At 35.9% G+C, this 21,715-nt stretch overlaps 1 protein-coding gene across 1 annotated transcript in view; it reads right to left on the minus strand.

Moving 5' to 3' along the window:
• The window catches only part of LOC111159602 (FCH and double SH3 domains 2), a 284,659-nt gene that overhangs the window by 230,416 nt on the left and 32,528 nt on the right, over positions 1–21,715 (minus strand). Inside the window, exon 3 of the mRNA XM_022522140.1 lies at positions 8,533–8,578. Coding sequence (XP_022377848.1) covers positions 8,533–8,578 — 46 coding nt within the window. The remainder of the gene's footprint in view (positions 1–8,532; positions 8,579–21,715) is intronic.

A 21,715-nucleotide genomic window follows, 5' to 3' on the forward strand; every position in this document is an offset into this window, starting at 1 on the left:
GGAGGAAAGCATAGCTAATCAATTCTATTAAGATACATATTTTTTAAAACATTTTAAAATCTCTGAAATCAGGGCATATCTAACCACTGACAATATCTCACAACTGCAGTTGTGAGATCAGCATATAAGAGAAGCTGATGGTTGTTCTGTTCCCTTGAGAAGACAACTACAACTCTTATATATTTCTAACAACAAACATGTAAAAATCCCAGGTGTTGTCTAAAAACCTTCACTGACACTGTCTGCTAAGATCAAGACACTTCCTGTATGAAAACCTAGAGAATGGTATCAGGAAAGGGGAAAAATTCCTGGAGACAATGCTGGAATATTCTGTTAAGAAATGCTATGCTATGGGTGCCTGAGTGGCTCAGTGGGTTAAGCCTCTGCCTTCGGCCCAGGTCATGATCTTAGGGTCCTGGGATCGAGTCCCACATCAGGCTCTCTGCCCAGCATGGAGCCTGCTTCCTCCTCTCTCTCTCTCTGCCTGCCTCTCTCCCCACTCGTGATCTCTGTCAAATAAATAAATAAAATCTTAAAAACAAAAAAAGAGAAAGAAATACTACACTACTAATATACTAAGATGTACAGAGGTAATCTAGTATGGAAAAGTAAGTAAATTAATGGCTCTGGATCTAAAAGTTATTCAGAACAGTCAGACTTTAAGTAGGAAGACACTTTAGAAATACCTTTATCAATTTATTATACTTATATTTCCCTTTTAAGGTATGGCCAAGAAATAGATATTTTAAAATATCACTTCTAATTAATGCTGAAAGAGTTCTTTCAAAAACTGTAAGCAGATGATAAAGAAAGCACAGTGTCACATAGAGTTTAACTGCAATTTTTTTTTAAGATTTTATTTATTTCTTTGACAGACAAAGATCACAAGCAGGCAGAGAGGCAGGCAGCCAGGGACGGGGGTGGGGGGGGAGCAGACTCCCTGCTGAACAGAGGGGCTGGACCCCAGGACCCTGGGATCATGACCTGAGCCAAAGGCAGAGGATTAACCCACTGAGCCACCCAGGCACCCCTTAACTGGAATTTTTGTTCTTAGAACAAAAATACCAAATTTCTCTTAAAAAATAGGCCCCAAAATATGTATAATTATATCATCTAATAGTAGCAATAACACAAAACAGACACTCTCATATACTGCCACTAGAAACATAAATAACTATTTTTTTACAGTACATTAAGACTACTAACGCCTTAAATTATACATAACTTCTGACCCAGAAATTTCACTTATAAGAACTGGTGGAAGGAAATAATCAGAGATGAATGTAAAGCAGTTCAACCTAACAGTGTTTATATCAAAAAAAAGTAAAACTAGAAAGAAAAAAACTAATAAATATTAGTTAAATAAAATGTTAAATAAATGTTATACCAAATAAAATGAAATATAATTATTCCAAATTGTAATCAGCAGTTACTTCAATAATGATATAGAAAGATGTTCACTGCTATTGGTAACTAAAGAGAGAATACCCTGAAAAAAACAGTGCATTTATAAATTTTAAATAAACTCTTTCAATATATGTAAGTTGCATATATGTTGATTAAAAAAACTATAAGGTTACATGACAGCACATTAATTAATGTACTAATTAAGGCAATCTCTACAAGATGGGGGGACAAATTTTTTTCTCCTTCTATTTGATTTCCAGATTCTTTTACAGAAAATATATTTAATTTATGTTATATTCATATGAAAGAAATTGTGCAGCTCTTTAAAATCATATCGGGGATTGTATTATAGTATTTGGTATGCTCAGAGCTGGGGAGGTAAATTAATTTAATTATTTATTAATTTAATTAGAAAACAGGACCAAGAATCAATAACTCTAACTCAAATAAGAGCTATGCAGCAATTACAGAGAAAAAACAGGTTGAAACAAGAGGCTGTAGACTCAAGAAAAGAGGCCTCTAAGAAAATGGAGGTTTTGATGAACTAGATAATATATTTAAAACACTGGAAAAACTGAGAAAAATAAAAAAGGAACTAAATAGAGATAGTTGAGAAGAGTTAACATTGTTTAGATGTCAATTCTTCCCAAATTCACCTAAGGATTCAAAGCAATCACTGTCAAAACCTCAAAACCCCAAAACCCCAGGGAAATGAACAAACTGATTCTAAATGGTATATGGAAATACAAAGAGCCAAGAATAGTGAAGACTCTAATACTACCAGCTATCAAGGTTTATTATAAAGTTACAGTAATTAAAACTGTAATATGGCCAAAAAGTTTAAAAAAATACACTAGTGGAACAGAATATAAGTCCAGAAATTGACTTACACATAAACAGCTACCTACATATGCTGCTGATGAGAATGCAAAATTATACAGCCAATATGGAAAACAGTTTGACCATTTCTTAAAAAGTTAAAAATAAACTTACCAAATGACCTGGCAATTCTAGTCCTAGATATACATCCAAGAATATGAAAACACAGGTCCAAATAATGACTACTATGTGAATGTCTATAGTAGCATTATACATAATAGCCTAAACCAGAAACAATCCAAGTATCTATCCATTAGTGAAGAGCTAAACAAAATGTAGTGTGTGTGTGTGTGTGTGTGTGTGTGTGTGTGTGTGTATCCATACCATGGAATATTACTCACCAATAAAAGAAATGGATTACTGATACAAGATAAAACATGTACGAACTTCAAAAACATTTGCTAAGTGAAAGCCAGGCAAGAGTACATCTTGTTGTAAGAGTACATTTTTATGACATGTCCAAAAAGGCAAATTTACAGAGACATAAAGCTGATAGCCGCCTGAGGAAACAGAAATTGACTGCAAACAAGCACAGAAGACTCACTGGATTAATAGAAATATTCTAAAACTAAACTGTGCTGACAGTTGCATAAACCTATAAATCTGCAAAAAAACATTTAATTATACATTACAAATGGATGATATTTAATGATGTATAAGTTATGCCTCTCAAATGTATTTAGCAAGGGAAAGCAAGCAGGAAGCTATAAATGAAATGTTTGGTAATGCACTGGTAATAGCTGAGGCCAGGTAACAGCTAGTAAGAATTCACTGTTCTAATCCCTACTTTCATACATGCTTGAAAATTTTCCATAATAAAATTTTTTAAATAAGAAAAAAAATCACTTTTTTTAATTTGCAAAAGATTTGAACACTTTATCAAAGAATATGTACCAACAGCAAATAAACACATGAAAATAATGCTTAACATCATTAACTATTAGGTAAATGCAAATTAAAACCACAATGAATATCACTGTGAACCTATTACAATATCTGGAATTGAAAAGACCATATCCAGTGTTGGGGAAAATATAGAACAACTGACACTTTCATATACTGCTGGTGGGAATATAAAATGGTACAACTTCTTTAGAAAATTATCTGGCAATTACTTAAGAAGACCCAGCTATTCCACTCTAATGTATTCACCCAAGAGAAATGAAACCATCTGTCCATACAAAAATATTCATAGCATCTTTATTTAAAATATCTAAATATAAAACATAATGTCGATCAAGAGGTGAATGGATAAACAAATTGTGGTATATCCATATAATAGAATACCACTCAGCATGAAAACAAAAGAAGAAATGAACTATTGATACACACAACATAAATTATAAAATAATTATGATGATAAAAGAAGCCAGACAAGAGTACATACCATATAATTTCATTTATATAGAATTAAAATTCTAAAAAATGCAGACTAATCTATACTGATAAAAAGTAGATTAGTGATTGCCTGAGTGATAATAGGGAAAAGATAATCACTGAGGGATGAGTAAAAGGGAGGGATTATAATGAGACATAAGGAAACTCTTGATGGCTACAGACATGTTCTTATCTTGATTGTGATGATAGTTCCACAGGTATATAACTAAATAAGGCTGGGTTTGTTTGTTTGTTTTTTAAGATTTATTTTTAAGTAATCTTTACACCCAATGTGGGGCTTAAACTCACAACCCCGAGATCTAGAATTGCATGTTCTATTGTCTGAGCCAGCCAGGCACTCTGAAGGCTGTTTAAGAAAAAAATCAGGTACACCTGGGTGGCTCAGTTGGTTAAGTGGCTGCTTTAGGCTCAGGTCATTATCCCAGGATCCTGGGATCTAGTCCCTCATTGGGCTCTTTGCTTGCTGGGGAGCCTGCTTCTCCCTCCGCCTCTACCTGCCACTCTGCCTGCTTGTGCTGGCTCTCTGACAAATAAGTAAATAAAATCTTAAAAAAGAAAAGAAAAGAGTCAGTTGAATACTTGCATAAGAGTGAGAACAGTAAAGAGGGAGGGGCAAAAGAGAGATTTTTGGGGTGGTATTAATGTTCTGTTTCTTGACCTGGGTACTAGTTATATGGGTGTGTTCACTTAGAAAATTCATGGAGCTGTACTTGGGATTCATACACTTTTCTGTACACGTTATACATCAATTTCTAAACAGCTTATTAAAAAGAAAATGGGCTATTACTATACATTCATCAGAATGTCACTTTTAATTGTAGACAATACCAAGTGTTGGCAAAGATGTGGAGCAACTAGAACTCTCATACTTTGCTGCTGAGCATGTAAACTGGTATAATCACTTTGGAAAACCAGTTGTAACTAATAAAGTGCATATATATATATATATATATATATACACACACACACACACACCCGGTGACCCAGCAGTTCTACTCCCAGGTGTTTACCTAACAGCAATGCATCCATATGTCCACCAAAAAACATGTACAACAGTTTTCCTTAGAAGCACTAGTCAAAATCATCCAAAACTGGAAGCAATTCAAATTTTAATCATCAGTAAACTGGAAAACAAATTGTGACATATTCATTCGGTGGATATTATATATAGTAATGAAAAGGAATAAGCTACTCCTACACACAACGTATATGAAGCTCAAAACTGAATGGTGAATGAAAGAAATCAGACACAGAAGAATACACAGTACAGGATATCATTTAATTTAAATTCAAAAACAGTAAACTGTTTGTGGTAACTATTGTGATAACAATCAGTGCACTGGGGCGCCTGGGTGGCTCAATGGGTTAAAGCCTCTGCCTTCGGCTCAGGTCATGATCCCAGGATCCTGGGATAGAGCCCCGCATCAGGCTCTCTGCTCCTCGGGGAGCCTGCTTCCTCCTCTCTCTCTGCCTGCCTCTCTGCCTACTTGTGATCTCTCTCTCTCTCTCTCTCTCTGTGTCAAATAAATAAATAAATAAAATCTTAAAAAAAAAAAAAAAGAATCAGTGCACTGTTTACCACTGAAAGGTAGGAGTAATGACTGCTTCTCAGACCCTGGTAATTAATGTTTTACATCTTAATCTGAATAGTAGCTACGGGACTATGTTCACTTCATAAAAATTTATCAAACAGTATACTCAAGATTTGTCCATCTTACTGTATATATGCTGTATTTCAATTTCTAAATCTTTTTCTTTTAACCTCTGCACCTATACTCACAACCTCAAGATCAAGTTGCACGCTCTACTGACTAAGCCAGCCGGGCACGCCATTTCAATTTTCAAAATCTACCCCCCAAAATTTCAACCCTATACTGAGCCAGAGAAGAAAAGAAAAAAAATAATAATTTAAATAGTCCAGCTGTCCTCTCTGACCACATCCCATCACCAATGAGGGTAGGTCCTCAAATAGCAAATGCAAATAAGTCTGACGTCATCTAGCAAAATCCACAGATAGAATGTCAGTCATTTGAGGGGTTTCTCTACTACCAATAAGAAGTAAACACTGGTGAGGCAGTTAAAGAAGAGTATAGAGATAGCTTTGTCTATATCATCAAGAAATAAATTGAAAAATTAATTGGAAAAAATATTGAAGAGTAAGGAGAACTGAGAAAAATCACCTAAGAAGTAAATATGACACAAAAAAAAAAAAAAAAAAAGAAGAATCAGCATGCTGACTCTCCAAATGACTTCTCCCAAGCAGAGAGACACTGGAACACTTTAATTTCTGAATATTATTATTCTATGAAATTTTAAAATATACATTAGGTATCTTATACAGTTTATACATTATTATATAGAATTGTATAAACAAAACCAGGTATAATTTACTTAAAAGACATTTAAAGAAGTTTTTCAAGAATAAATTAGACTGCTCTGTAAAATGCAATTCCACTATACTATATACCTATGTATACACAAAAATACATATGTTTACACACAAATAACATAAATATATGCTATAAATACACAAACACACATAAAAACATAAATATATGCACTTAACAGAACAAGAAACAGAAGTCTAAATATATCATTTAGAGTTAGAAAAATAACAAAGGCGCCAAAATAGTGCCGAATTACAATGGAAAGAGTAGGCCAAAAGGAATGGCTTAGGAAACTAATTTCTTATTTATTATACGAAATAATCTAGCAATAATGTCTAGAATTGATAAATCACGAATCAGTTATAAGCACATTATTTAAAGATACGGAAATGATCACCAGGAGAACCAAAATAGTCATCTACTTTTAATCTTTTCTCTGAGGATGGTGATTGTGATTGGGACAAAGGACTGCTAATTTTCATGCAATTTAATGTACTGTCTTATATTTTTAATAAATGGCCTGTCTTATTTATTTGATTATTAAAACTTTAAATCATGTTCCAGACAAATATACAAAAATTTTCATTTCATATAAATTTTAAGGGCAGATCACATACTTTGGTCTCAGTGGAAACATCTATTAAAGGCATAATAACTGCCCTATTTTACAGGTCTGTTGAGAGGATTACACCAGATAATGTATATAAAATAATCAGCAGAACATTAAAGAAACTGTATGAAAAAAAATCAGCAAAATGCCTAGTACAAGGATTCAATAAATTTTAGCTATCATTACTAGTACTTATTAAATTTGCATAGAATAAGGTTCAGCACTAATTATTAAAACTGACACTAATTCATTATGTAAAGTACCTGATTTACAAGCACTCAATAACTAATGGTCGAATTAATGAATTAATCTGTCTATCTTTCAAGAAATAATTATCTTCTAAGATTATCAAATAAAATACAGTTACCTTGTTAACCACAGTGAAATCAGAATAAAACTAAAATCAAAACCTGACATTTATAATTTTGGGAGTGGAAAGACATCAATTTTAGAATTTTGTTCCACATAGAAAGTAACTGCTTACAAGGGCCAAAATTTCCAAATCATGTCAAACTGTTTTTATACAAGGAAAGGTAGTTATTAATTCTTTACAGATCTACAAAATGATATACCAACATAATTTTTTCTTGGCACATTTAGTTACCTGGGAGCAAATAAAATTCTAATTAAAATAAAAGAAGGAGGAGCCCCTGGGTGGCTAAGTGGGTTAAAGTCTCTGCCTTCAGCTTGGGTCATGATCCCAGGGTCCTGGGATCAAGCCCCTCAACAGGCTCTGCTCAGCAGAAGACTGCGTCCTCCTCTCTCCTCTCTGCCTGCCTCTCTGCCTACTTGTGATCTCTGTCTGTCAAATAAATAAATAAAATCTTTTAAAAAAATAAAATAAAATAGGGGCGCCTGGGTGGCTCAGTGGGTTAAAGCCTCTGCCTTCGGCTCAGGTCATGATCCCAGGGTCCTGGGATCGAGCCCCGCTTCGGGCTCTCTGCTCTGAGGGAAGCCTACTTCCTCCTCTCTCTCTCTGCCTGCTTCTCTGCCCGCTTGTGATCTCTGTCTGTCAAATAAATAAATAAAATCTTAAAAAAAAATTAAAAAAGAAAATAATAAAAGAAAATAAAAGAAGGAAATGCTTAAATTTCCCTAGAAATAGCACTATGCCATCCATTGAAAGTACATCATTCTCTATCAACAGGGACCTAAATAGAAATAAATGCCTAACTGGATAAAATTAACCTTCCATAAGACTGTAAAGAATAGGATATATTAGAGAATGAATATACAGATAACCCCTGTACAATGTGGGGATTAGGGGTGCCAACCCCCAATGTAGTCAGCAATCTACATACAACTTTGATTCACAAAAATGTAACTACTAAAACCCTACTGTTGACCAGAAGACTTACTGATAACATAAGTAGCCAATTAACATATATTTTGTATATATATATTATATACAGTATTTTTACAAAAAACTAACCTAAAAAAATGTTAGTAACAAAACTGAGGAAGAAGAAATACATTCACAAAATGGTACATAAATTTATTGGGGGAAAAAAATCCCATGTATAGGCAGAACCGTGCAGTTCAAATCCATTTTGTTCAAGAGTCAAGTATATATACTCATAAACTGTATGATTACTTACACTTGCAAATACTTAAAAATTCTATAAATATTATCTTCTCTCCAAAGGCTCATAACCTTCATAAGGAGCCACTTACCTCCTCGTCTAGAGATTCAAATGAAGTAAAAAGGAGGATCAAAGTGAGATAGCCAGAAATTTAAAAAAAAAAAAAAAAAGGATGCAGGGATAACAAAGTTTCTCTCCAACAACCACATCTGCCTTTAAGCCAAAGAAGAGGTATACCTAGAATGGTCACCTCAATTTCCAAGCTTACCTGTGCATACTCTCTTTCAATGGCAGCTTTCTTCTGACTGAATGTCCTAAAAACACAAATAAAAATTCATTACCAGAAGTATAACAAAAATTTTATGTAAACTTATCAACCCACCCTCAGATACTACCTGGTAAACTGTGTTCAGGGAAAGTACAACATATTATTCATTTATGTTCCTAGGAGTACTGCTGACAAAAGACTCTGGAGTCAGAAAATCAAATCAAACATTCAAATCCTGCCTCCACCATGTACTAGTTGTATGACCTTGGTCAAGTCACTTGACTGCTCTGTGCCTCAGAAGGGGAATAGTAACAGTATCCACATCACAGGGATAGTGTAAAATTTACTTAATTAAAATACATTAAGTGCTCAAACCATGTCTAACACACAGTAAAAGCTATATATGTACTTTTATGACAAGGACTAATGCATAGTAGGCACTAAAAATGTTTACTGAACTTAATCAGTGTAGAGGGAACTACAGAAAACAAAGTAAAAATTGAATTTGGGGGGCACCACAAATTTGGAGGGCTGCCTTGGTTAGTAAAGCATGTAATTCTTGATCCCAGGGTTTTAAGTTCAAGCCCCATGCTGGGTGCAGATAACTTAAAAAATAAAATCTTAAAAAAAAAAAAATCAGGGGTGCCTGAGTGGCACAGTCAGTTACACACCTGATTATTCGTTTTGGCTAAACTGTTAATCTCAGGGTCATGAGATCGAGCCCCTCCATCGGACTCCATGCTCAGTGCACAGTCTGCTTAAGACTGTCTCGCGCACTGCCCCTCCCCCACCATGTGTTCTCTTTCTCTCGCTCTCTCTCTAAAATGAATAAAACTTTTCAAAAAGAAGAAAATCAAATTTTGATCAGCTTAGCAATATGAAGAACAGTCAAATCAATTCCTTCATTCCAGTCCTTTGCAGCAAGAGTTACAATACAAAGTACAAGGACACTAAATGTGATATAATGGATGTACCCTTTCCATACATGTATTATATTTGACAGATTCTATGGTAACACTTTTCACATTTTAACATTTATGATATTGGGATTCACCTTTTAGTAATGATTAGCAGTATTTTCTTTTACTTCAATAGTACATGAAATAACAGTACACCTTATAAACCATAGGCAAGTAGTCAATGAAATATGTTAATACTGACAATTTACCTTGAATAGTTTGAGCTTAAGACTTTTCTGTTAGGGGCCAGATACCTGTACTCTTAAAAGCACTTCATCAAGGCAGAAATATCAGAGTAAAAAGTGAAAAATAGAAAGAAAAGGGTGGGATTTGCGGGGGGGGGGGGGGGGGAGACAATTTAAGCCAAAACTTCCACTTTAACAGTTATTTAAATTTACCAACATGACTATTCATTTCTTATATAAGAAAAACAACTATTTAAGATCTTACTACATTTGTTTTTCGTGAATAACTGGGTTTTTTTTTTTTAAGATTTTATCTATTTATTTGACAGACAGAAATCACAAGTAGGCAGAGAGGCAGGCAGAGAGAGAGGGGGAAGCAGGCTCCCTGCCAAGCAGAGAGCCTGATGCGGGGCTCCATCCCAGAACCCTGAGATCATGACCTGAGCCGAAGGCAGAGGCTTTAACCCACTGCGCCACCCAGGCGCCCCTTTAGTGAGTAACTGTTACATAGCCTTAAAAAGGAAGGAAATACTGACATATATGCTATAACAAGGATGAACCTTAACGACATTACACTTAATGAAGTCAGTCACAAAAAGGCAAATACTCTAGGATTCCATTTATATGAGGTACTTAGAGTAGTCAAAATCATATAGACAGGGGCGCCTGGGTGGCTCAGTGAGTTAAAGCCTCTGCGTTCGGCTCAGATCGTGATCCCAGGGTTCTGGGATCGAGCCCCACATCAGGCTCTCTGCTCAGTGAGGAGCCTCCTTCCCCCTCTCTCTCCACCTGCCTCTCTGCCTACTTGTGATCTCTGTCTGTCAAATAAATAAGACCTAAAAAAAAAAATCATATAGACAGAAAGAATGGAGGTCTCGAGGGGCTGGAAGGAGAGCATCAGAGGAGTCATTACTTAACCAGTATAGTTTCAGTTTTACAAGTTGAGGAGTTCTGGAGATGGATGATAGTGATAGTTGAAGAACAATATGAAGTACTTAATACCACTAAACTGTACACTTAAAAATGGCTAAGATAGTACATTTTATGCCATACATATTTTACTATAGTAAAAAGGTGGAAAAAAGTATAGCATATCTTTTCCTTAAGGGGTACTGTACTTTTTAAAGCATTTAACACAGTCCTTTAAAATATAATAAGTCAGATGCCTGGGTGACTCAATTGGTTAAGCCACTGCCTTCGGCTCAGGTCAAGTCCCACATCAGGCTCCCTGCTCAACAGGGAGTCTGCTTCTCCTTCTGACCCTCTCCCCTCTCATGCTCTCTCTCACTCTCTCAAATAAATAAATAAAATCTTTTTAATAAATAAATAAATAAATATAATACAATGAGTCTATTGTCCTTAAAGCATACAAACTATATATTATATACACATATATAAATACACTGTATGCATTTATATACTGTTTTATATAACACACACATCAAAACAGTCATTAAGTTTTCTCTGGGTAGCGGGATTACAGGTTTTCAACTTCCTTCTTTTGCTTCCACTATTTTCTGATGTTTTAGTAAGAATATCTATCGTGTTTGAAAAAATGTCCTCATTTTTATTTAATTTATTTATTTTTTAATAAACATATAATGTATTTTTATCCCCAGGGGTACAGGTCTGTGAATCGCCAGGTTTATATACTTCACAACACTCACCATAGCACATACCCTCCCCAATGTCCATAACCCCACCCCCCTCTCCCGACCCCCCTCCCCCCAGCAACCCTCAGTTTGTTTTGTGAGATTAAGAGTCACTTATGGTTTGTCTCCCTCCCGATCCCATCTTGTTTCATTTATTCTTTTTCTACCCCCCAAGCCCCCCATGTTGCATCTCCACTTCCTCATATCAGGGAGATCATATGATAGTTGTCTTTCCCCGATTGAAATGTCCTCATTTTTAAATAAATGCACTCATATAAATACATGCATACACCTTTATGTACTCATGTTGTTTTACTAAAATTGTACCAGAAATTATTATGACTAGTACTACCAAATATGTGATCTTCCCACCTACCATAAATACCCAGGCAAAAATGAATTAGCTTGGGGCGCCTGGGTGGCTCAGTGGTTTAAAACCTCTACCTTCGGCTCAGGTCATGATCCCAGGGTCCTGGGATCGAGCCCCACATCAGGCTCTCTGCTCAGCAGGGAGCCTGCTTCCTGCCCCCTCTCTCTGCCTGCTTCTCTGCCTACTTGTGATCTCTGTCTGTCAAATAAATAAATAAAATCTTTAAAAAATAAAATAAAATAAAATGAACTAGCTTATACTTTCCCCACTAAAAAATCTGAAAACTTACCCATATTTGGAAGGAGGTAGAATTTTTTAATATTTTACAAAACATGAAAGCAAATATTTAAGCTCTTTACTTAGTAGTAGTACTTATTTAGTGTTTAGTGTTTATTTATTTAGCTTGAAAGCTTAGATGTAAATCATCTTGAAATAAGGATATTCAAGTGAAGTCACCAAGAAAATAGGAACTCTCTTACTCTGAACATGCATATCAACTAATTTTAAAGCTCTCAGTGGAATTTTTAGTTGTTATGACACAATTACATGTCTACTAAGTAATTTTCTGTTCTAACGAAAGAAAACAAACCCAAGTTGACAACTATTCAAAATCAACATCATTAATATTAGAAATCTATTTATTATAATTCAGTCAAGAGAGAACAAAAAAAAAAAACTTCTCATAATCTCCATATAAGATGAAAAAGCATTTGTTAAAATTCAACATCAGTTTCTCATAAACGTCTTTAGAAATATAATGGATGCTATAATTAAACAGATGGACAAGAACAAGTGATAGCAAGGACATGGAGAAACGAAGTTGGCAGGAATGTAAAAAGATGCAGCTGCTTCAGAAAATCATAGTCTGGGAGTTCCTCAAAAGGTTAAACAAAGAGTTACCATACAACACAGCAGTTCTATTCCTAGGTATACACCCAAGAAAACTTAAAACATATGTTTATACAAAAACTTGTAAATGAATGTTCATAGCAGCATTATTTATGATCGCCAAAAAGTGGAAACATCCCAAATGTCCATCAACTGATGATCAGATAAACAAGATGTGGTATATTCATATGACGGAATATTATTCAAAAAAGGAATGAAACACTGATACATGATGCCATATGAATGAACTTGGAAAGTACTATGCTAAGAAGTCACATAAAAGGCCACATATTATATCATTCCATTCATACAGAATGTCCCAGAATAGGCAAGCCTACAGAGACAGAAAGTAGATAGATCAGTGGTTGCTAAGGGTTGGAGAGTTAAGTTGGCCATTATTTCAAAAATATTTTTCTTTTAACTAGATAGGTTGATTATAAAGCTCATAAAGAAAAATGAACATTTAAGAATACTTATAAACGGGGGCGCCTGGGTGGCTCAGTGGGTTAAAGCCTCTGACTTTGGCTCAGGTCATGATCCTAGGGTCCTGGGATCGAGCCCCATATCGGGCTCTCTGCTCAGCAGGAAGCCTGATTCCTCCTCTCGCTCTCTCTGCCTGCCTCTCTGCCTACTTGTGATCTCTATCTATCAAATAAATAAATAAAATCTTCAAAAAAAAAAAGAGAATACTTATAAACGTTCTGAAAAAGAATAATATTTTTAAAAAGACCTACTCTCACCAGATAATAAAAATTAATTTAAAAAGTGACAATACTTGGGCTCCTGGGTGGCTCAGTCGGTTAGGCCTCTGCTTTGGGCTCAGGTCATGATTTCAGGGTCCTGGGATCGAGGCCCACATCGGGTTCTCCGCTCAATAGGAAGTCTGCTTCCCTCTCTCTCTGCCTGCTCTCTGCCTACATGTGATTTCTCTCTCTGTCAAATAGATAAATAAAATCTTTAAAAAAAAAAGTGACAATACTTAAGATAGCTTGGTAATGAAACATGAGTAAACAGACAATGAAACATAAGTCAGAAATATACATAAAATAGAGCTACCCTACAACCCAGCAATTGCACTACTAGGTATTTATCCAATGGATACAAACACAGTGATCCAAAGGGGCACCTGTACCCCAATGTTTATAGCAGCAATGTCTACAATAGCTAATATATGGAAAGCCCACAAATGTCCATTGACAGATGAATGGATAAAGGTATGGTATGGGTGTGTGTGTCTCTGTGTGTGTGTGTGTGTGTGTGTGTGTGTGTGTGTGTGTAAAATGGAATATTACTCAGCCATCAAAAAAATTAAATCTTGCCATTTGCATCAATATGGATAGAACTAAAGGGTATTATGCTAAGTGAAATAAGTCAGTCACAGAAAGACAAATATCATATAATGTCACTCATATGTGGAATTTAAGAAACAAAACAGATGAACAAAGGGGAAGAGAAGGAAAAATAAAATAAGATGAAAACAGAGAGGAAGGCAAACCATTAGAGACTCTTAACTATAGGCAACAAACTGAGGGTTGCTGGAGGGGAGGTGGGGGGGATGGGGTCTTTTCCTCTTTGAATCAAAATGTTTTCTTTTCCAGTTACTAAATTTTTGTGCTTGGCGGTGTCTTTTCCTCCCTCCTTCCCTCTTCCTTTCCTTTCCTTTCTCCTTTTCTTTTCTCCCTTCTTTTCTTTTTTCCTTTCTCTCTCTCACTTTCTTTCTTCCTTTCTTTCCAGCACTAGAAACAAATTCTTTACTCTGGACATTCCAGTCTAAAGTGAGTCAATGCAAGAAATTAGGTGCTTACAAAATTATTTGAAAACGCAGAGGAGCAAGAGGCAGGGATCCACAGGTGGGCTTAACTGGTTACCAGCATAGCTGGGACCCAGAGATCAGGGAGTGCTGACTGATCTCACTGCTATGACTGAGATCTGGCCTTTGCCCTTGGCTTCTGGGGAGTAATCTCTAAACCTTTGGAATGCTATGACTGATAACAGTGTTTTTATTTACCTGGGGACTTCAGTCCGTGGCAAATAGCCTATACTAACAATGTGATTTATTGAGAGTGGTGTGGAGAAGAGGGGGGCGGGGGCACATGGTATGAACTCAACCTCTGAAGGAGCTGGAAACTAAAGTTAGCCCATGGGCAGTCAATCACATCCAAGTAACCAAACATACCTCTTCCCCTTGGTTGATTTTAAATTACATCCCTTCACTATTAAAAAACCACAACCTTCAGTAAACTTTCAGTGAGTTGTGTGAGTCCTTCTATAAATTATCAAATCTAAGGATGGTCCAGGGGACCCCTGATCTTGCAAGTCATTTCAGAAGTGAGGGTATCCTAGGGACCTCCAAACTTGCAGTTGCTGTCAAAAGTGCGAGTTGTCGGGACGCCTGGGTGGCTCAGTGGGTTAAAGCCTCTGCCTTCGGCTCGGGTCATGATCCCAGGGTCCTGGGATTGAGCCCCACATCGGGCTCTCTGCTCAGCAGGGAGCCTGCTTCCTCCTCTCTCTCTCTCTACCTCTCTGCCTGCCTCTCTGCCTACTTGTGATCTCTGTCAAATAAATAAATAAAATCTTTAAAAAAAAAAAAAAAAGTACGAGTTGTCTTCGGAACTCCCTAACTCCGTAATTCATTGCCAGGATCAGAAGAAAACCTAAAAATGTTCAAATTATTATTATTATTTTTTAAGAGTTTACTTACTTGACAGAGAGAACGCACCCAAGCAGGGGGAGAGGCAGAGGGAGAGGGAGAACCAGGCTCCCCGCTCAGCAGGGAGCCCAACATGGGGCTTGATCCCAGGACTCTGAGATCATGACCTGAGCTGAAGGCAGAGGCTTAACCAACTGAGCCACCTAGATGCCCCAAAAATGTTCAAATTATTAATGGTGATAATGGAAATAGGATATCAACAACCATAATGATGAATGTTAAAAATAAAGATAAATGCATGCACTAAATGGCTAAAATTTAAAACACTGGCAACTATAAATATCAGTGAGCCTACAGAGAAATGAAATTTTGTTATTGGTGGGAATATAAAATAATACAATACTTTGGGGAAAATATGGTATTTCTTATATAATTAAGCACATATCTTAGCAATTTAGAAGTAGGCATTTACCAAGAGAAATGAAAACATAAGTCCCTGAAAACACTTCATGAAAATATTTATAGCACCTTTATTCATGAACAGACAAAAACAGGAAACAGTCCAGGTATTCATCAGTGGTTTAATAAATCAACAAACAGCAATATATATCCAAAATACATCAAGAACTTCTAAAACTCACCACCCAAAAAAAAAAAAAATAATCCAATTAAAAAATGGGCAGATGCCACAAATAGACAACCTTTCAAAGCAACATACAGATGGCCAACAGAGACACACGAAAAAATGCTCAACATCACTCATCAGCAGGGAAATACAAATCAAAACTACAATGAGAGATCACCTCACACCCGTCAAAAGAGCTAAAATCAACAACACAAGAAACAACAGGTATTGACAAGGATGTGGAAAAAGGGGAACCCTCCTGCACTGTTGGTAGGAATGCTGGTATGGCTACTCTAGAAAACAATATGGAGGTTCCTTAAAAAGTCAAAAATAGAACAACCCTATGATCCAGCAACAGCACTACTATTTTACCCAAATAACACAAAAATACTAATTCAAAGAGATACATGTACCCCAATGTTTGTAGCAGCATTATCTACAATACTTAGACTGTGAAAGCAGCCAAGTGCCCATCAACTGATGATGGATAAAGATGTGGTATGTATGTGTATATAGATAGAGAGATAGATACAGGTATAGATAATGGAATATTACTCAGCCAAAGAAAAGAAAGAAAGAATAAAAGCTTGCCAATTTGCAATGACATGGATGGAGCAAGAAGTATTATGCTAAGTGAAATAAATTAACCAGAGGAAGACAAATACCATATGACTTCACTCACAGGTGGAATTTAAGAAACAAAAACAAATGAGCAAAGGTAAGAGAGAGGGAGATAGAGAGAGGGAGGGAGGGAGGGAGGGAGGGGTAAACCAAGAAACAGACTCTTAACTATAGAGACCAAACTGATGGTTACCAGAGGGGAGATGGATAGGGGGATAGGTTAAATAGGTGATGGGGATTAAGGAGTGCACTTGTAATAAACACCAGGTGTTGTATGGAAGTGCTGAATCACTATATTGTACACTTGAAACTAATATTACACTACATGTTAACTAACTGGAATTTAAATAAAAATTTTTTAAAGTGATATATTCTTGTGAAATGGGTAAGCCTAATGATTCACAGACGTGTACCCCTTGAGCAAATAATATATTATATTAATAAAAATAAAACATTATATTAATAAAAATAATTTTTAAGAAAAGAATACCAAAACGAAAGTGGTATATTCTTAAAATGGAATAAAACTCAGCAATAAAAGCAAATGGACTATAAGATGACTACCACATTTTTATTATTCTGAGTTAGTTCACCCTGTTATTTTACAAATAACACTGTATAAATACAACTAGTATTAGGATATAAAAAGAATCTTTTAGCATGGACAGCAAAGTGGTATAAGGGAACTAGTATACTTGTATTATCAGCATGTCGACAACTCTTTCATCAAAACCCCTTTATGGAGTGCCTGGGTGACTCGGTCAGTTAAGTGTCTGCCTTCGGCTCAGGTCATGATCCCAGGGTTCTGGGACTGAGTCCCACATTGGGCTCTCTGCTCAGCAGGGAGCCTGCTTCTCCCTCTCCCTCTGCTCCTCTCCCCTGCTTGTGTCATGCACTCAAAAAAAAATTTTTTATACAAAACAAGTAGAATAAAGAACTGAAACTATACAAGTCTTGCAGAGAGGAAATTATTTGGCTCCTAATAAAAATATTCACCAACAACATTCACCAAGTATCTTCTGAATTTCAGGTATTCTGCTAAACAGGCACAGGAAATATAAACGAATGAGACATGGACTCTGCTCTCAAGAGATTCATTAGTACAGGCATAAATGGATGATGCCAAGATTCAAAATGCTATCGTCATAAAATGAAAGGTAGAAAGTGTTCTTATTTCTTATTAATTAGGCAACATTGGGCAAGTTAATTTTCCTGCCTGTGCTTCAGTTTCCTATAAAAAGAACACCTACCTCATAGGATTATTATGAGGATGAAATGTACATATTTGTAAAGCACTTAGAACAGACTTGGCACATACTAAATGCTAGAGTCTTTATTAAATAAGTGCAAATACATTCCACATTTATTATAATTATGAAATTTAATCCAGTTTAAAATATTTTGATTAAATGAATATGTGAAGCACTAACAAAAAAATATACTTTACGTGACTCTGGTGTTGATGACAGAGCAAAGTGAGAATCTCCTTACTCCTCTAAGAAATTACCCAAAAGCAATAAATAAATAAAAAAGCAAACATGATCTCCAATAAATCTAGGAAACATATGAAAATATAAGTGAAAGGCCAAAAGAGAGACAAAACTGGAGAAAGAGGGTGAATATAAGGCATGAGGCTCCAAAATTGAAGGGGGTTGTGCAGACATCTCTTCAAGCATACTTCCTGAGGTATAAAATGGAAACCACATTTGCAACAACAAAAAAAGGGGACATGAGCTAGGGGAAGGAACTTTGCTCCTCACAGTGTGAAGTAATAGAGGAGACAGTACTAAATAAGGAATCACACAAACAAGCTACACTAGCAGAAATTAGGCTGCTGGTATGGCAAAAAGGTAGTGAGACAGCCTATACTATGAGCAGTCCTAAAGCAGCAAATCTTCTCTAGCCGAGGAGAATGAAATAAGTTCCTACATACAAGCCTGATTATAAGGAAAATTCCTATAAATTTGGAAGACAGTAGCTACCCTGAGACACCTACTTCCAATATCCTAAAAAGTAGTACAGGAAGAACTCTCTTCATTCAAAAAAAAAACAAAAACAAAAAAAACAAAAACAAAAACAAAAAAGAAGCAGGAATAGAAAATATAAATGCAAAACTTGAAGGAAAACAGGAGCCAAAGGACATTCATGAGAAAAACGCTTCCATGGAGCAGATTAAAAAAAAATGTAACCAAATATTTCAAATGAATTTTTAAAACTTAATAATTCAAAAAAATGAATGAAACAAATACCACTTACATATCGAATTATAATGTTTAAGTGCCAAGAGAATAGCAGTCTCATTGACTCCTCAAAAACCTTAACTATTCATAGCCTATTGCTGACAGGAAAGCTTATCAATAACAGCCAATTAACACATATTTTGTATGTTATACATATTGCATACCATTTTCTTACAATAATCTAAGCTGGATAAAAGAAAATGTTAAGAAAATCATAAAGAAAATAAATTTATAGTACTGGACTATATTTATCCAAAAAAAATTGGACCCACATGGTTCAAACACATGTGGTCCAAGGGTCAACTGTATATTACTGTGGATTTTTGTATGTGCCCTTTATCATATTAAGGAAGTTTCCTTTTATTCCTAGTTTCCTGAGTGTTTTTTTAAATTATTTATTTAAAATTTTTTGAGTAGTTGACACTTAATGCTACATGTGTTTATACGTGTTACAATGTTTCAGGTATACAACACAGTGATTTCACCTTCTCTATAAGTTACACCAGGACCATCACAAATGTAGCGACCATCTGTTACCACACAATGCTATTACAATATCATTGACTGTATTTTCTATGCTATGCCTTTAGTTTACTGAGCAATTTTTTTCACAAAAAGGTGTTAAATTTTGTCAAATGCTTTCTTTGCCTCTATTGAGATGATTATGTGGTTTTTCTCCTTTGTTCTATTCATATGGTGTATTTCATTCACTGATTTTCTTATGTTGAACTTCCGCATTCCTGGGATGAATCTCACTTCATCATACTGTATAATTCCATAAATGTGTTGTCAGATTTGGTTTGTCAGTGTTTTGTCGAGAATCTCTGCATCAGTGCTCATAAGGGATATTGATCTTTGGTTTTCTTGTGTTGTCTTTGTCTGATTCTCATATCAGAGTAATGAGGACTTCATAGAATATGAGTGTTCCCTCCTCTTCTATTTTTTGGAAGTGTTTGAGAAGGATTGGTATTAACTCTTTAACAGTTTGTTAAAAATCCACCCATGAAAAGCTGTGTTGTCAAGGACTTTTTGTTGGAAGGCTTTTGATTACTGATAAAATTTCTTTACTTTGAAAGGTCTGTTGAGAATTCTATTTTTTTCTTGAATCAGTTTTGGTAATTTGTATTTTTCTAGGAATTTGTTCTTTCTAAGTTACCCAATTTGTGGGCATACAATTGCTCATAGTTCTCTTTTACAATATTTTTATTTCAATGGTGGAATGGAGAGTAATGTCCCTTTTTAAAAAATACTTTATGTATTTGACAGAGAGAGACAGAGCAAGAGAGGGAACACAAGCAGGGGGAGTGGGAGAGAGAGAAGCAGGCTTCTGGCCGAGCAGGGAGCCTGATGATGGCTCTATCCCAGGATCCTGGGATTATGACCTGAGCCAAAGGCAGATGCTTAACCCACTGAGCTACCCAGGACCCATAATGTCCCTAGTTTCATTTCTGATTTTAGTTATTTGCAGCTTCTCTCCTTTTCTTAGACTAAAGGTTTGTCTCTTAAGAATCGACTTTGGTTTCATTAGTTCTCTACTTTCTATTCTCTATTTCATCTCTGATCTAGTCTTTATTGTTTTCCTCCTTTTGCTGGCTTTGGATTTGGTTTGCTCTTTTTCTAGTTTCTTGGGTATAAATTTAGATTGATTTGAGATCTTTATTTTTAATGTAGGTGTTTAGAGCTATCAATTTCCCAGAGTACTGTCACTGCATACACTAAGTTTCAGTATACTGTGTTTTGTTTTCATTCCTGTTAAAAGTATTTTCGAATTTTCCCAGGGATTTCTTTGACCTACTAGTCAAGAATATGTTGTTAAATTTCCATATATTTGCAAATTTTTCAGTTTTCCTTCTGTTGATTTCTGTAGCTTCATTCCATTGGGTCAGAGAAGATAGTTTCTATGATTGCGATCTTTTACTGATAATTGTTCGTGGCCCAACTTATGGTCTATTCTGGAGAATATTTCATGTGTACTTGAAAAGAATGTGTATCTTGCTTTGTTGGGTGGAGTGTTCTGTATTATGTTTGTGAGGCCTACTTGGTTTATATTATTTTTCAATGAAATGGAATTGATGATCCAGAAACAAACCCAAATATTTGTAACCAACTGATTTTCAACAAGGACACCAAGTCCATTCAAAGGAGAAAGAGTAGTCTTTTCAACAAATGGTGCTAGGAAAGTGAATTTCCACATACAAAGGAATGAAGCTGGACCCCTATCCCATTCCAAATATAAAACTTGACTCAAAATAGATTGAAAACTAAATGTAATAGATGAAACTGTAAAATTCTTTTTTGTGTGTGAACTATAAAATTCTTCTTTTTTTGAAGATTTTATTTGTTTGACAGAGATCACAAGTAGGCATAGAGGCAGGCAGAGAGAGAGGAAGGGAAGCAGGATTCCCTGCTGAGCAGAGAGCCCAAGGTGGGGCTTAATCCCAGGACCCTGGGATCATGACCTGAGCCGAAGACAGAGCTTTAACCCACTGAGCCACCCAGGTGCCCCGAACTACAAAATTCTTAAAAGCAAGCACAGAATTAAGACTTCAAGGTCTCCAATTTGGCAACAGATTTTCAAAAGAGAGCAGGGGGAGGGGCAGAGAGAGGGGGAAGGAGAGACTCCTCAAGCAGACTCCCCACTGAGCATGGAGCCCAGAGTGGGACTCAAACCCAGCACCCTGAAATCATGACCCGAGCCGAAGCCAAAAGCTGGACACTCAACTGACTGAACCACCCAGGCATCTCTTGGCAACAGTTTCTTAAATGGAACACCAAAAGCATATCAACAAAAGAAAAAAAGTAACTAAAATGAACTTTATCAAAATTAAAGATGTTTTTAGGGTGCCTGGTGGCTCAAATGATTAAGTGTCTGCCTTCAGCTCAGGTCATGATCTCCAGGTTCTGGGATTGAGTCCCACATCAGGCTCCTAGCAGAGCGGGGAGTCTGCTCTTCCCTCTCCTTCTGCCTCTCCCTCTGCTTGTGCTCTCTCTTT

Source organism: Enhydra lutris, unplaced genomic scaffold, assembly GCF_002288905.1.
Source record: "Enhydra lutris kenyoni isolate GAN:26980312 unplaced genomic scaffold, ASM228890v2 scaffoldscaffold68, whole genome shotgun sequence".
Lineage (NCBI taxonomy): Eukaryota > Metazoa > Chordata > Mammalia > Carnivora > Mustelidae > Enhydra > Enhydra lutris.